Source organism: Cyprinodon variegatus, unplaced genomic scaffold (assembly GCF_000732505.1).
Source record: "Cyprinodon variegatus isolate N-32 unplaced genomic scaffold, C_variegatus-1.0 Scaffold341, whole genome shotgun sequence".
Classification (NCBI taxonomy): domain Eukaryota; kingdom Metazoa; phylum Chordata; class Actinopteri; order Cyprinodontiformes; family Cyprinodontidae; genus Cyprinodon; species Cyprinodon variegatus.
The window spans coordinates 540639-553475 of record NW_015150794.1 but is presented as its reverse complement, the minus strand read 5'-3'; the positions used below and the strand labels follow the sequence as shown (position 1 = coordinate 553475).

Here is a 12837-nt window from a genome sequence, read left to right as displayed (position 1 = left end):
TCTGTCTGTCTGTCTGTCTGTCTGAAAATATACCTTGTTGACCTTCCACCGACCTAAGAATTGTATTAACAATATCTTTACAGAATAAATACTAAATGCAGTTCAGAAATTATATGTATTTCTTTTTTTTAACAAAATAAACCTGCCATAGATATTAAATCTTAAATCACAGCAAAGTACCGCACTGCCACCTGTTGGATTTTAATGGTAATACAAAGGCATGTTGAAATATCATAAAAAAAAAAAAACTCTTAATCTTTTCCAGTTCATGATAATCAAATTTTACAATAGAAACCAGTCTTTCCTGAGATCAGATCTACCTTGATTGATATAAGTGTGAACAAGCTGTAATAAATGTTAATTTTGGCCTGTTAAACTTTAACTTTCTCAGAGAGACAAAACATTTAAAGATTGTGGAAAAAAATCTCCATTCCAGGGTTTGTTTTTTTTATTCTTCATAAAAAATAACATATAGGACCAGAGTGGTTAGATGTGATAATAGGAAAAAAGGCCGCCTAGTTTATGTTTTAATTTCCTTTTGAATTCAAGGCTACAGACTGCCCTCTAGTGGAGAATTGCGGAACTGCCGCTTCCTCAGGCAAACGACAAAGGAAAACAGAACCGTCCCATTATTATATTTCACTTTGTGTACTTGTACTCAAGAATTTGAAGAGGTGTATATTTTTTATTTTTGTAATTGTGAAAGCTTAAAAACAAATCTACCGTTACAAAACACCAAAGTTACAATGTACAAACAATTTTGCAACAACAGTTCTGAACATTTTGAAGCAAAACTGAGAATGTAAGAGGTTTTTGATGTGCAACTTGTAAAACAGAATTTGTGTATGTGTACGGTACTAAAAATTTGATTAGGTGCAAAAAAATATTGTACCTTTTATTGTAATTTTTTTTTTTTTATTCTAGAAATAAAAACCTTTGAATGTAACTCTCTCTACAACTTCAATTTCACACTCACGATGCACAAATAGTTTTGAAACAAAATAACCTTCATGCAAACAGCAATAATTTGGTATTGATGGTGTAGAAGGAGACCTTGTCAATATGGGCTTATTCGGATCATATTTTAAATCTAATAAAGTATCCACCAAGAGAGAACAAGATAAAAATGCTTTTATTTGCGATTTAAATTAAGGGAATCTAAACAAATATCACTATGGGATCATTTTGATTGATCTCACAGTGGAGAAATTTAGCTCAAATAGTCAATATGCCAAAGGAAGAAAACCGGTACATGGGATATATACAGTATATACAGTGCATCCACATTTTTTTAATAGCAGGATTATTATACAGGGTTATTGCACAGGGTGTTTACATGCATATTCAATTTATATATATATATATATATATATATATATATATATATATATATATATATATATATATATATAGTTATTGCACTGGGTGTCAAATATAGAGAAACAGGTTATTGCACAGGGTATTAAATGGTAATTAAGCCTGTTTGCAGCAGAGATGAATGACATGCAGTAGTGCTCCTTTTTACAAACAGGGTGTAAAAGACTTTCACTGAAGGAGCTGCTCAGCTCCTCTGCAGAATGGTGCACAGGGTGAAAGGTGTTTTGTGCACTTTAAAAGTATATGTGCAAAGGTTTACTATGAACTTTTTCCATAAAGGTCCATTAAGGGGAGGATTTAACCAGCAAAAACCACCAGTAGGAATGAAGGATTAAAGGGAGCAAGGGGTGTAGGAAGAAATTCAGGAAAAAGTCAGTGCAGGATAAGGAATAAAATATGAAAATGTAAATATTTCTGTAAAGTCTATTTTCTTTTTCCACACCTAACCAGTTGTGGAAAGTCCCTAGGTCAGTTTTCATACTTTCAGGAAAACATTCATGAAACAATTCATGAACATTCAGCACACCTGTAAAATTTCAGATGGACTTAAGCAGCATTTCATATAATTTAGGCATCTCTTAAGAACAAATTTTCTCTTTTTTTGCATTTTTTCTCCTATCTAAGTTTATCAGTTCCTTTTTTATATCTTAAAGAAAAATACATGTGTTTAAGTGTCAATAAAACCTTGATGAAAAGTAGGTCACTATGCATATATATCCCCACAGGAGTATTTTTATCCGGCATGAATCCAGTCCAGGTTCATATTCTGACTTTCTGGGATCGGTTCCTGCAAGCTGGAAGCAGGGCTGCCTTCAGAGAGGGAACTGGCGCGTGATCATTAGTTGGAGTCATTTGGCAGAGGCCAACACAGTCCCAGCAGGGGTTTCAAATGTAAACAGGACTAAGATGAGTCACAGGCATTTCCTGTAATTTCTGATAACCCAGAGCTGCTGTCAGACATCCTGTAGATACATCTGCAAATCGATAGGTTATTCAATCATACAGGTTTAATTAGAAATTAACTCTCTGGTATCAATAAGCAAAACAAAAATAAATGCAAAAATATTCTATTTCAATGTAAATGACTCAAAGGATTCTTTCATTTTGTATTTTTTTTATTTGATCTCTAATGTCTTCAAATGCTTTACTCTTTTAGTTATAATAATCCATTATATACATTATTTTCTACTTTCTAAATGTTCTAAACCTTTGGTGAAAGTAATAACCATAATTTGTTACTTTTTGTTTTTTATTGTTTTGTATTAAATCTAGCTTTACGATGCTCAGTCAGAACTCATATAGTATAGCTTATCCGTCAATTATAATACGTTTTTTTTTTTTTTTTGCAAAGTATTTTTAATGCCAACCTGGTCTCTTTGCACATTAAGTTTAAGTTTATAGACCAGTAGGTCACAAATGATATGCGCACTTGGGCCCCTAACAGGACAGGCAGCTAAATGCAATTCGATTCAGATTATTAATATAGCGCCTATTCACAACATCTGTTATCTCAAGGCAATTTACAGTTGATTCAAAGTTTTCTATCTAAGGAAAACCAGTTGATTGCATCGACTTATTGACTTGAATGCAATCCCTCACACTAAGCATGCTTGTAGCGACAGTGGAGAGGAAAAACTCCCTTTAAACGGGAAGAAACCTCCAGCAGAACCAGAACAGGGCTCAGTGTAAGCAGCTATCTGCTGAGGCCGATTGGGGTTCAAGTAGACAGGAGCAGACATAGAAAAAGCAACATCCAGCCAGTCACAGGCAGAGAAACAGGACTACACTTGAATACAGGCTGATCTCCAACATCTATAATGGTGTCTTAGCCAAACAGGAATAGACGAAGCAAAGCTACTATAAGAAAAAGCGGAGAGAGCATAACGTTAGAGATTGAACTAACAGATTCTGCAGAGTAGGAGAATAGAGATAGAATGAAGCAGAATGATGAAATGGGGGTCCCTATGTCCTCCAGCAGTCTAAGCCTATAGCAGCATAACTATAGAGATAGCACTGGTTAACCCCAGCCACTCTAACTATAAGCTTTATCAAAAAGGAAAGTTTTAAGTCTAGCCTTAAAAGTAGACAGGGTGTCTGCCTCACGGACTAAAACTGGTAGTTGGTTCCACAAGAGAGGAGCCTGATAACTAAAAGATCTGTCTCCCATTCTACTTATAGAAATTCTAGGAACCACTAGTATCTCTGATAAAAGATGGACCATGGCCATTTTAGTCTTTATATGTGAGAAGGAGGATTTTAAATTCTATTCTGGATTTAATAGGAAGCCAATGAAGAGAAGCCAGGATAGGAGAGATGTGATCTTTCTTTTTAAACAAGTTGAATGTAAATTTCTAAATGTCTTTAAAAGCTATCAAATAATTTACAATGACAGAATTCTAATCTCAAGTCAGTTTATTTTAAATTTGCTCGTGTCAATATTAAACTTAATTCAATTCAAAAACACCTTAGAATAGAACAGATCTTTATTGTCAATGACGTAAAAAGCATGTTTTCAGATATTAAATACGTTTGACAATTACATATTTAAATAATCACATAAATACATGTCCAACATTAATGCTTTAACAACACATTTAAGTTACAGTTTTACCAAATATGTGTTTAGAGATCTGTGCTACTTTTTTACCTATAACTTAAAAAAAAATTCACGTTTTTAATGGTGCCTTAAAATGTAGATAAGACGCTACAAAATATTTTTACACGTTCAAGATTACGACTTTCGACCCGTTTGTCCCTCCCAGTTTGCCGTAGGAAGCGATATCATTGACTAGCGGAAGTGAGGTCGTCCTTTTCCCCGCAGACTCCAACATGGTGAGCTGTCTTTCTTCATGATTCTGCCGTCTAGCAATCTCTAAACATCCCCTTCTCTCGTTACATTATCAAACAAACTTGTGTTTTTCTGTTGAATAAAACATATAAACTAATGTTAAATTTGTAAATTGTAAGACACGATGGTGATTTTTACTCTTAAAAGATGATTTGAAAATTATCTATCTAACCCAGTGCCTGCTAGCTTAGCATAACCAGGGAAACCGTTATGCTGCTTTAATGTGTGTGTTTCCCTGCATATGACTGAATTCAATGCTCTATAAAACAAGTAGAGTCTAATGTTTTGTCAGAAGCGTGAGCAATTTAGTTGAAAAGTGTTTAAAGTTAGTGTGGTGAGGCCGCTACAGGCTAGTAACCAGCATTCATTCAGCGTTAGCACAGCAAGCTAACACGGCCGGGCAAATGTAGTTTCTCGAAGCGTGCTGTTAGATTTCTCGGCCCGAATAAGAAACAAATGTTATAATTAGCTTCTTATTCCAGTCCAGAATGGTTTATTCCCAAAGTTTTGACTGACTGTCGTCTCCTTTCCAGGCAAGAGGACCGAAGAAGCACCTGAAGCGCGTTGCAGCGCCGAAGCACTGGATGCTGGACAAGCTCACCGGAGTCTTTGTAAGTATCTGCTCCTTTATTTCTCGGGTTTAGGTTTACGACCCTATACATGTTAAGGATCTGATGTTCTGTATGCTGCACTAATTGACGCGGTGTCTTTTGGTTCACTTGACAGCTGCCATGCAAAGGTTAGAAATCAATGTAGCGCATTGAGTTAACATCCCTGTTTTCTCCTCCTTTCAGGCTCCTCGTCCCTCCACCGGTCCCCACAAGCTGAGGGAGTGCCTGCCCCTCATCATCTTCCTGAGGAACCGCCTGAAGTACGCCCTTACAGGCGATGAAGTGAAGAAGATCTGCATGCAGAGGTTCATCAAGATCGACGGCAAAGTCCGCACTGATGTCACCTACCCTGCTGGGTTCATGGGTGAGTGCCTGGAGGTCTCTGCTCTCCTCTGTTTCTGTCCAGTTCATCTTCAGGCTCATCTTTGTGATATTAAATGGGGTTTTTAACTAGTTAGGCTAATTGTTTCTAATGGAGCGTTGATGAATTTGTGGTTTTGATCAGCAATGAGCTGAAACTAAACAACCTAAATCCTCTAAGAAGTTCTGAGCTCCAGTTAAAGTGATTATCAGGTGAAATATATTTTAGTTTAAAGCTGCTCCCCTTTCAACCTTTGGACCATTGCTTTGGAAAAATGTCTACAATAGGGATGGGATGGATGACTGTTTTTTTCTAGCTGTTTATTAAAATTCTGTAACTGCTTCACAGGTGTGATATTTGTAAACAAATGCCCATTCTTGGAAACTGATCATTTTGTTTGGGGGATGGAATTTTTGGTGAAGGTAGATTTCTGAAAAATGTAATTTTTTTGTATTATTTTTGTATTTAAGGCAGTGGGGCACAGGGACATGGACAATTAACCCTGTTAATAGGGGTTGATTGTAAGCAGGCTGGTATTAAAAACCTTTTTTCGTGCTTTACTAAAATGTCTCCCTTTTATCCTCAATATGTTAAATAATCTAGTTTGATAAACGAAATTAAGCAGCAAAAGTCAAACTTAGACTCTTTGAAACCTGGTTGGATTTTTAGTTGCACTTAAGTCTAATTTAGGATCAATTAAATCCTTGATTTGCGACACCTGTTTTATCCAGATTAAGGAGGAGTTCAGAATTATTCATGTCCTCCTGATACTGCAATTAAATGGAATAAAAATAAAACAAAAATATTTTAAATCCCTTTTCCCCCTCCATCGGGAAATTCACTCTCTGCATTTAACCCATCCAATGAGGGGTAGTGCGCTGCCATTGTGTGGCACCTGGGGGGAGAAGTGTGGGGATAAGGGTCTCGCTCAGGGACCCAAAGTGGCAGTCTGTGAAAATGAGTGGGACCTCCAGGACCCATGCACAATGCCCCAACCACTAGGCCACCACTCCACCTGTATACAAAAAACTGAGTTTTCTGTTTTAGTATGCAGTTGTCATATCCAAAACGCAAAGATTATTTATTAAGTACTTGGCTAATATTCCCATGATAGTCTTTAATCAAAACCAAGATATAGTTTCTCTCAAATACAATATACCAGATGTGTAATCTCCCATCATTTTACATAGATAAAGTTGCATTTAATTTATCTGTTTTCTTTGTTGTATAACGGCCATTTTATTAGATTATATAAAGAATGTTAAGTGTCTTCTTTGCTTAAAGTCCTTCAGAATTATTATATATTCGCAAAAGACAGATTCATAGTTAAAAGGTAATAATAAAGAATGAAATCAAACGTTGGCTCGGAATAGCAAACACGAACACGTTATTACCTGCTTTTTCCAAAAACGTTTCAGAACTAATTGAGATTTTGCTCAAATTTAAAGTATGTTTGCTGTTAAGTTTATAGAAACCTCTATTTCATTACTGTTGAACAGATTCGTGAGGTTGTTTTTAGTAGATCCCAGGAAGGCCTCCCGCTGCTTCTTTATATCCAAACACCAACCACCAGCTGTTGGATGGCAAAATGTTCTTAGATAACCTCCCAAATAGATCCGTTTAGTTAAATCAATTGTCTAAAAAGACAAAGATTAATACAATTTGGGTGTTTTTGTTCTTTTCCCCCACGTTGATGGGTGATTTTTCTCAAGCTGGACTCCTGAACATGTGCTGCATGTAAAGTTTTGGTTCCCTATGGTTTTATTTTGAAGTTAGGTTGAAAAGTAACTCACTGTTTCATCAAATCCAAGCGGCGTTCTTATGATGCTAATGCTGAGTGTAAATGCTGAATGTTTTTGTTCCTTTAGATGTCATCAGCATTGAGAAGACTGGTGAGCACTTCCGTCTGATTTATGATGTGAAGGGACGTTTCACCGTCCACCGCATCACTGCAGAGGAGGCCAAGGTAGGATCATTTACTGTCAGGTGACTATAACCCCAAAATATTTCAGCTTTTGTTTGGAATAAATTATCAAAGTTTTTCTTCTTTCCCCCCCTCCCTTCTTGCTACAGTACAAGCTGTGCAAGGTGAAGAAAATCCTGATCGGCACCAAAGGAATCCCCCACCTGGTGACCCACGATGCTCGCACCATCCGCTACCCCGACCCCCTCATCAAGGTCAACGACACAGTCCGCATTGACCTGGAGACTGGCAAGATCACAGATTTTATTAAGTTTGATACTGGTAGGTTTCATTCAACAAATGGGCTCCTTCAGAATATGTCAAATCATAGCTCCTGTTCTTTCGCCTTTCGTTGGGCAAACGGTTAGAGCATCGTCCAGAGCTGTGCTGAACCCAGAGCTCATTAATGTTGCTGGTTAATTTGAGCCTTACAGCGTCTTGCTTCCTTCGCTTAGCTCCTCCCTTCCTGGTAGTGTTAATCATGGCCCCTGCTGACGCTTGGGCTTAAGTCTTCTTACGGATTTGAAATATTCAGAAGGAGCCGCAGACCAGTGTTCCTTTCCTCACCTGTCTTACAGTCTCTGACCTGCTGCCTCCTGTTTCCAGGTAACCTGTGCATGGTGACCGGTGGTGCTAACTTGGGGCGTATTGGCATCATCACCAACAGGGAGCGCCACCCTGGCTCCTTTGACGTGGTTCACGTTAAGGACAGCACAGGCAACAGCTTCGCTACCAGGCTCTCCAACATCTTTGTCATTGGCAAGGTGAGCAAATTCAAACTGGTCTCTGTCCTCCTTTTGGGTCGGTTTGATGAATTTCCTCCTCACTTAAAATATTGGGTTACATTGAGTTTGATCAATGAGTTTATCAGTCAGGACTCTTTAGGTCCATCAGTCTGGAGCAATGATGATCATTAGAGTTTTGATCTGGAATGAAAAAAACGACTAATTCCTCTAAGAAGTTCTGAGCTCTCAGACTAACAGGTTTACTGTCTGCAGCTGAGGAGATGAAGTAACTTATTGATTCTTAAAGTTTGACGGCTAAAGTTGAACACATCAAGTCATCTGTTTTATGAAAACCAGAAGTAAAACTTAAATGTTTAGGATGTTGTTCTGCCAGTGGAAAATGATCAATATTAGAGCTGCAATATTCATTGAATTGTAGTTATAAGTGTGTAATAACACAGTTGTGTAGCACTGGATTATTACAGTACCTTCAAGCTGCTTTAAACTCTTAATGGTAATCGTTATCGCTCCTATTGGGTGTTTCTGTTGACTTCGCACCTTGATTAGATCTTGGTAACATAGATGCTGAAGGTCAGGGGTCATGGTGGGTTTTTGAAAGTTCCTTAAGGTTCCTTAGAGAACATTTTTCACAAAAATAAAACAGTTGAAACTTAAACTTTCCACTTGGGTTCTGGATAGAGAAAATTGACTAAAGAAAATGTTTTAATCTTAAATGCAAAATATTGATAAATGTTTTTTACAATCTTGGTATAATTACTGCTTTAGGTGGGTTGATGTGTCGGCTAAAGGCCTATTTAACAGTCTCTATGCTCCAGTTAATGATAAATTGATTAGTAAAGTAGTAAATGATTATTTCAATAATCGGTCAATCAGATTTTTTTTTCAGCCCTATTCCTGGTGGAAAAAGAAAAGTGGGAGTAATGCTCATTAATAAGCTGATTCATAGTCAATAGTGGGGTAATTACTTGAACTAATGTGCTGCAGCGCCATTTTTGGCTTCTGTTAAACATTTTAACAGTAACTGTTATAAACCTGTTATTTTGCTCAATAATAAAAATGATACTTTGATTTAAATTTGGCAAATCTGGACTATCATACGTTCATGACTGATTGTTCCTAAAAATAAACGAGATAACCAAAGTTTAGCTCAAGTAAAGCAATATGTCTTGGTTTGTTGTTGTTCCTAAAACGTTCCTTTATATCCGACGTGTCAATCATTTTAATATTTTGGCAGTCTTTAAAGGACCGGTTGCAGCTTAGTAAATGAAACTCCTCACTTAATTTTTATCATAGTTTTACTCACATTAGACACTTCTTACGTTTAAAATGTCATTTGTCTCTACTTGGATATATTTGATTTGGCTCTGGAAGGCCAGGCTCTTCTGAGCAGTTGCTTTAGACCCTTCTCTAGCATATTGTTAAGCTGCTGTTAACCTAACTGCTCATGTTTCAGTTGCATCATGAAGGCCTTTAACTGATCCAGATGTTTCTGACCTTACCTGTTTGGTTTCAGGGCAACAAGCCGTGGGTGTCCATGCCCAGAGGAAAGGGAATCCGTCTGACCATTGCAGAGGAGAGAGACAAGAGGCTGGCCGCCAAGCAAGGCAGCAGCTAAACAGACAGCCTGACCCATGGTTTTCAAATAAAATGTTATTTACTAAACAAGCACTGTTGTGCTGATTTATTACACACATCATGTAGTTTATAGGTTGTTATTAATGTGCCAATTAAAAACCATGAATCCTGGTGTGAGCAATAATATATATATATTTTTAAGTCATGAAAGATGCCAGGGGATCATGCTGCATCAGAAAACCTGTTTACAAACTCAAAGTTAAGAAAGGCAATCATTAAAAGCTGTAAATACAAATAATGCTGTTAATAGGTAGATATTACAGCCGTGTCTGTAAAAACCCTTTATGCAACCTGAGTTCATTTTATTTAAAATAAAATGTTTAGATTGATGGTTCCAGCTGTGGCTAAATGCTTTTAGATTCCCATTATTGGTGTCGCCTATAGGTGCTGGAAGCCCCAAATTCATCGTCTCAGGAAATCTTCATGTTTTAAAGATCATGCTTAGAACATGACAGACAGGTTAAACAGTAATGGGTACAAACCGCTCAGGATTGTATGTGGAGAGCTTGGAGCAGACTGAACCCAGAGCCTTGAGATCCTCTACAGTCTATAGATGGGTTACAGATGTTTAGATGCTGTGTAGTCATTAATGAACCAGTCAACCTCAGAGGCATACAGTCATGAAAAGATTGGGTACCCCTATTAATCTTGATTATTTTCTAAATATTTGGGTGTTTGCAACAGCTATTTCAGTTTGATTATATCTAACTGAAGGACACAGTAAAGATTTCAGAATTGAATTGAGGTTTATTGGTCTAACAATGTGCAATATGCATTGAAACAAAATTTGACAGCTGCAAAAATACTGGCACCTCAGCAAAAAAGAGATGTCAATATTTTGTAAATCCCTTTGCTAAAACAGCCTCTAGTTGCTTCCTCTAGCTTTTAATGAGTTTCTGGATCCTGGATGAAGGGATTTCTGACCAATCTTTGCAAAACAATTCCAGGTCAGTTAAGTTTGGTCACAGAGCGTGGACAGCCTGCTTCAAATCATCCCACAGATGTTCAATGATATTCAAGTCTGGGGATTGGGAAGGCCATTCCAGAACATTGGAATTGTTCCTCTCCATAAATGCCTGAGTAGATTTGGAGCGGTGTTTTGGATCATTTTGCTGAAACATCCATCCTCGGCGTAACTTGAACTTCATCACTGATTCTTGAACATTATTCTCAAGAATCAGCTGAGTGGAATCCATGCGACCCTCAGCTTTAAGAAAATTCCCAGTGCCAGCATTGGCAACGCAGCCCCAAAGCATGATGGAACCTCCACCAAACTTTACAGTGGGTAGCAAGTGCTTTTCTTGGAACGCAATTTTTTTTGCCGCCATGCATAATGCCTTTTTTTTTATGAACAAACAACTCAATCTGTTTCATCAGTCCACAGGACCTTATTCCAAGATGAAGCTGACTTGTCCAAATGTGCTTTTGCAAACCTCAAGTGATTCTTTTAGTGACATGCTTGCAGAAAAGGATAGTCACGTCTCCCATAAAGCTTCTCCTGGTGCAAAGAGTGCTGAATTGTTGAAAGATGCACAGTGACACCATCTGCAGCTAGATGATGCTGCAGGTCTTTGCAGGTGGTCTGTGGGTTGTCCTTCACCATTCTCACCATGTTCTGGGCTTAACAAGAACTGTCCCTGTGGTTTTCCATTTGCTTACTATGTTTCTCACAGTGGAATCTCTGAGACAATTTTTTTGTATCCTTCCCCTGAACAACTGTTGAACAATCTTTGTTTTCAGATCATTTGAGGTCCCCATGATGAATCTTCAGAGGAGATTCAAACTAGAGGAAAAACTTGCAACTGGCCACCTTAAATACATTTTCTCATGATTGGATGCACCTCGCTATGAAGTTCAAATCTTAATGAAGTTATCAAACCAATTTTGTGTTTCAGTAAGCCAGTAAAAAGTAATTAAGGGTATTCAAATCAATAAAATGATGAGGGTACCCACATTTTTTGCACCTGTCAAGTTTTGTTTTAATACATATTGCACATTTTCTGTTAGTCCAATACTGAAATATTATTTGTCCATCAGTTATTAGTGTTTCGCCGATGCCAATGTTTGGCCCCAATACCCGAGACCTGGCCATGCAGTATTGGCCGATACAATCTGTTTGAAATTGATGTGTGTGTGTGTGTAGATATGTAAAACTGCATCCTACTTGGATGTGAAATAATTGCCATCATGGCTTTGTCAAGCTGCTGCCTACCTTTGTGAAGCAGGAAACAGATTAATACAAAGTGAATCCAGTAGAACAGAAAAAAAAAAAAATCATCCACAAATGCTTCAATTTTGGTTCTAAAACATGGCTCCCAAATCCTAACACAGCTTTCCTCCATCATGACTAATCTTCATTGCCATCTCTGCCTTTCATAAAGCCATATGAATGTTGCCTGCTTCCAGTTAAGCTCATCGCCCACCAGCCACCGCAGGAAATGTTCACGCTTGATCACTTGTTGCTTTTGCATTTAACCCCACCTGTTTCCCCCAACTGGCCAGGAGAGGGTTTCATCTGTAATAATTAAACTTAGCAGAAAGTATTTTTAATTAGATATCTGGTACTTCCATGAGCTCTAGATTTAGTTTGGCTTCATTCGAAGAAGTTAATCAGACAAGTTACTGTTTTAGGATAATTTTCAGCTCAAAAGTTTGTGTCCCATTGACAGGTATTTGAAAATGTTCTCATTTCTGTTGTAATTCTGAGGAGAAAAGTGAAAAATGCATATAGTATTTTAAAATATAAAACTTCCATATGTTTATAACCATGTATATTTTTGAAATTATCTTTTTTGTTTTTTTTTTTAACAATGGGTGCATAATATACCAGCATTAGCGTTGGTGTGACGTTACCCAGTGCTTAACATTCTGTTTCTGTCTGGCCTTGTGACAACAAACGCAAGACTGCGGGAGACTAACTGAAGCAGAAAAGCAAAGTAAGCTGTGTGGTTGATTTTTTTATGGCATCAGAATGGTAGGTAACTGTATAATAAAGGTTATAATGGATAGGATATAGTTATAATAGTACACCCTGGACAGGTCGCCAGTCTGTTGACATTCAACTATACAAAAAAAGCCAAATAACCTAACAGTCATGTTTTTTTGACAGGGAGTATACAGAGGAAAGCCATGCATGCATGGGGAGAACATGCAAACTCCATGCAGAATAAGGAATATAGCCAGGAATCGAACCCATAACCTTCTTTCTGCAAGGCAACAGTGCTACAAACTGCACAACCATGAAATAAAAAAATACATTCTTTAACAAACGCATCCTTCCTTATCTCTTCCCCCAC

General features: G+C 37.5%; 1 protein-coding gene across 1 annotated transcript; it reads left to right on the top strand.

Moving 5' to 3' along the window:
- The first annotated feature begins 4135 nt into the window (after positions 1–4135).
- Positions 4136–9572, top strand: rps4x (ribosomal protein S4, X-linked). The gene is made up of 7 exons (XM_015385475.1): positions 4136–4209; positions 4759–4836; positions 5020–5200; positions 7066–7163; positions 7271–7442; positions 7767–7924; positions 9420–9572. Exons 1-7 carry the CDS (start codon positions 4207–4209, stop codon positions 9519–9521), a joined length of 792 nt encoding a protein of 263 aa, XP_015240961.1. The 5' UTR covers positions 4136–4206; the 3' UTR covers positions 9522–9572.
- Positions 9573–12837: the final 3265 nt, after the last annotated feature.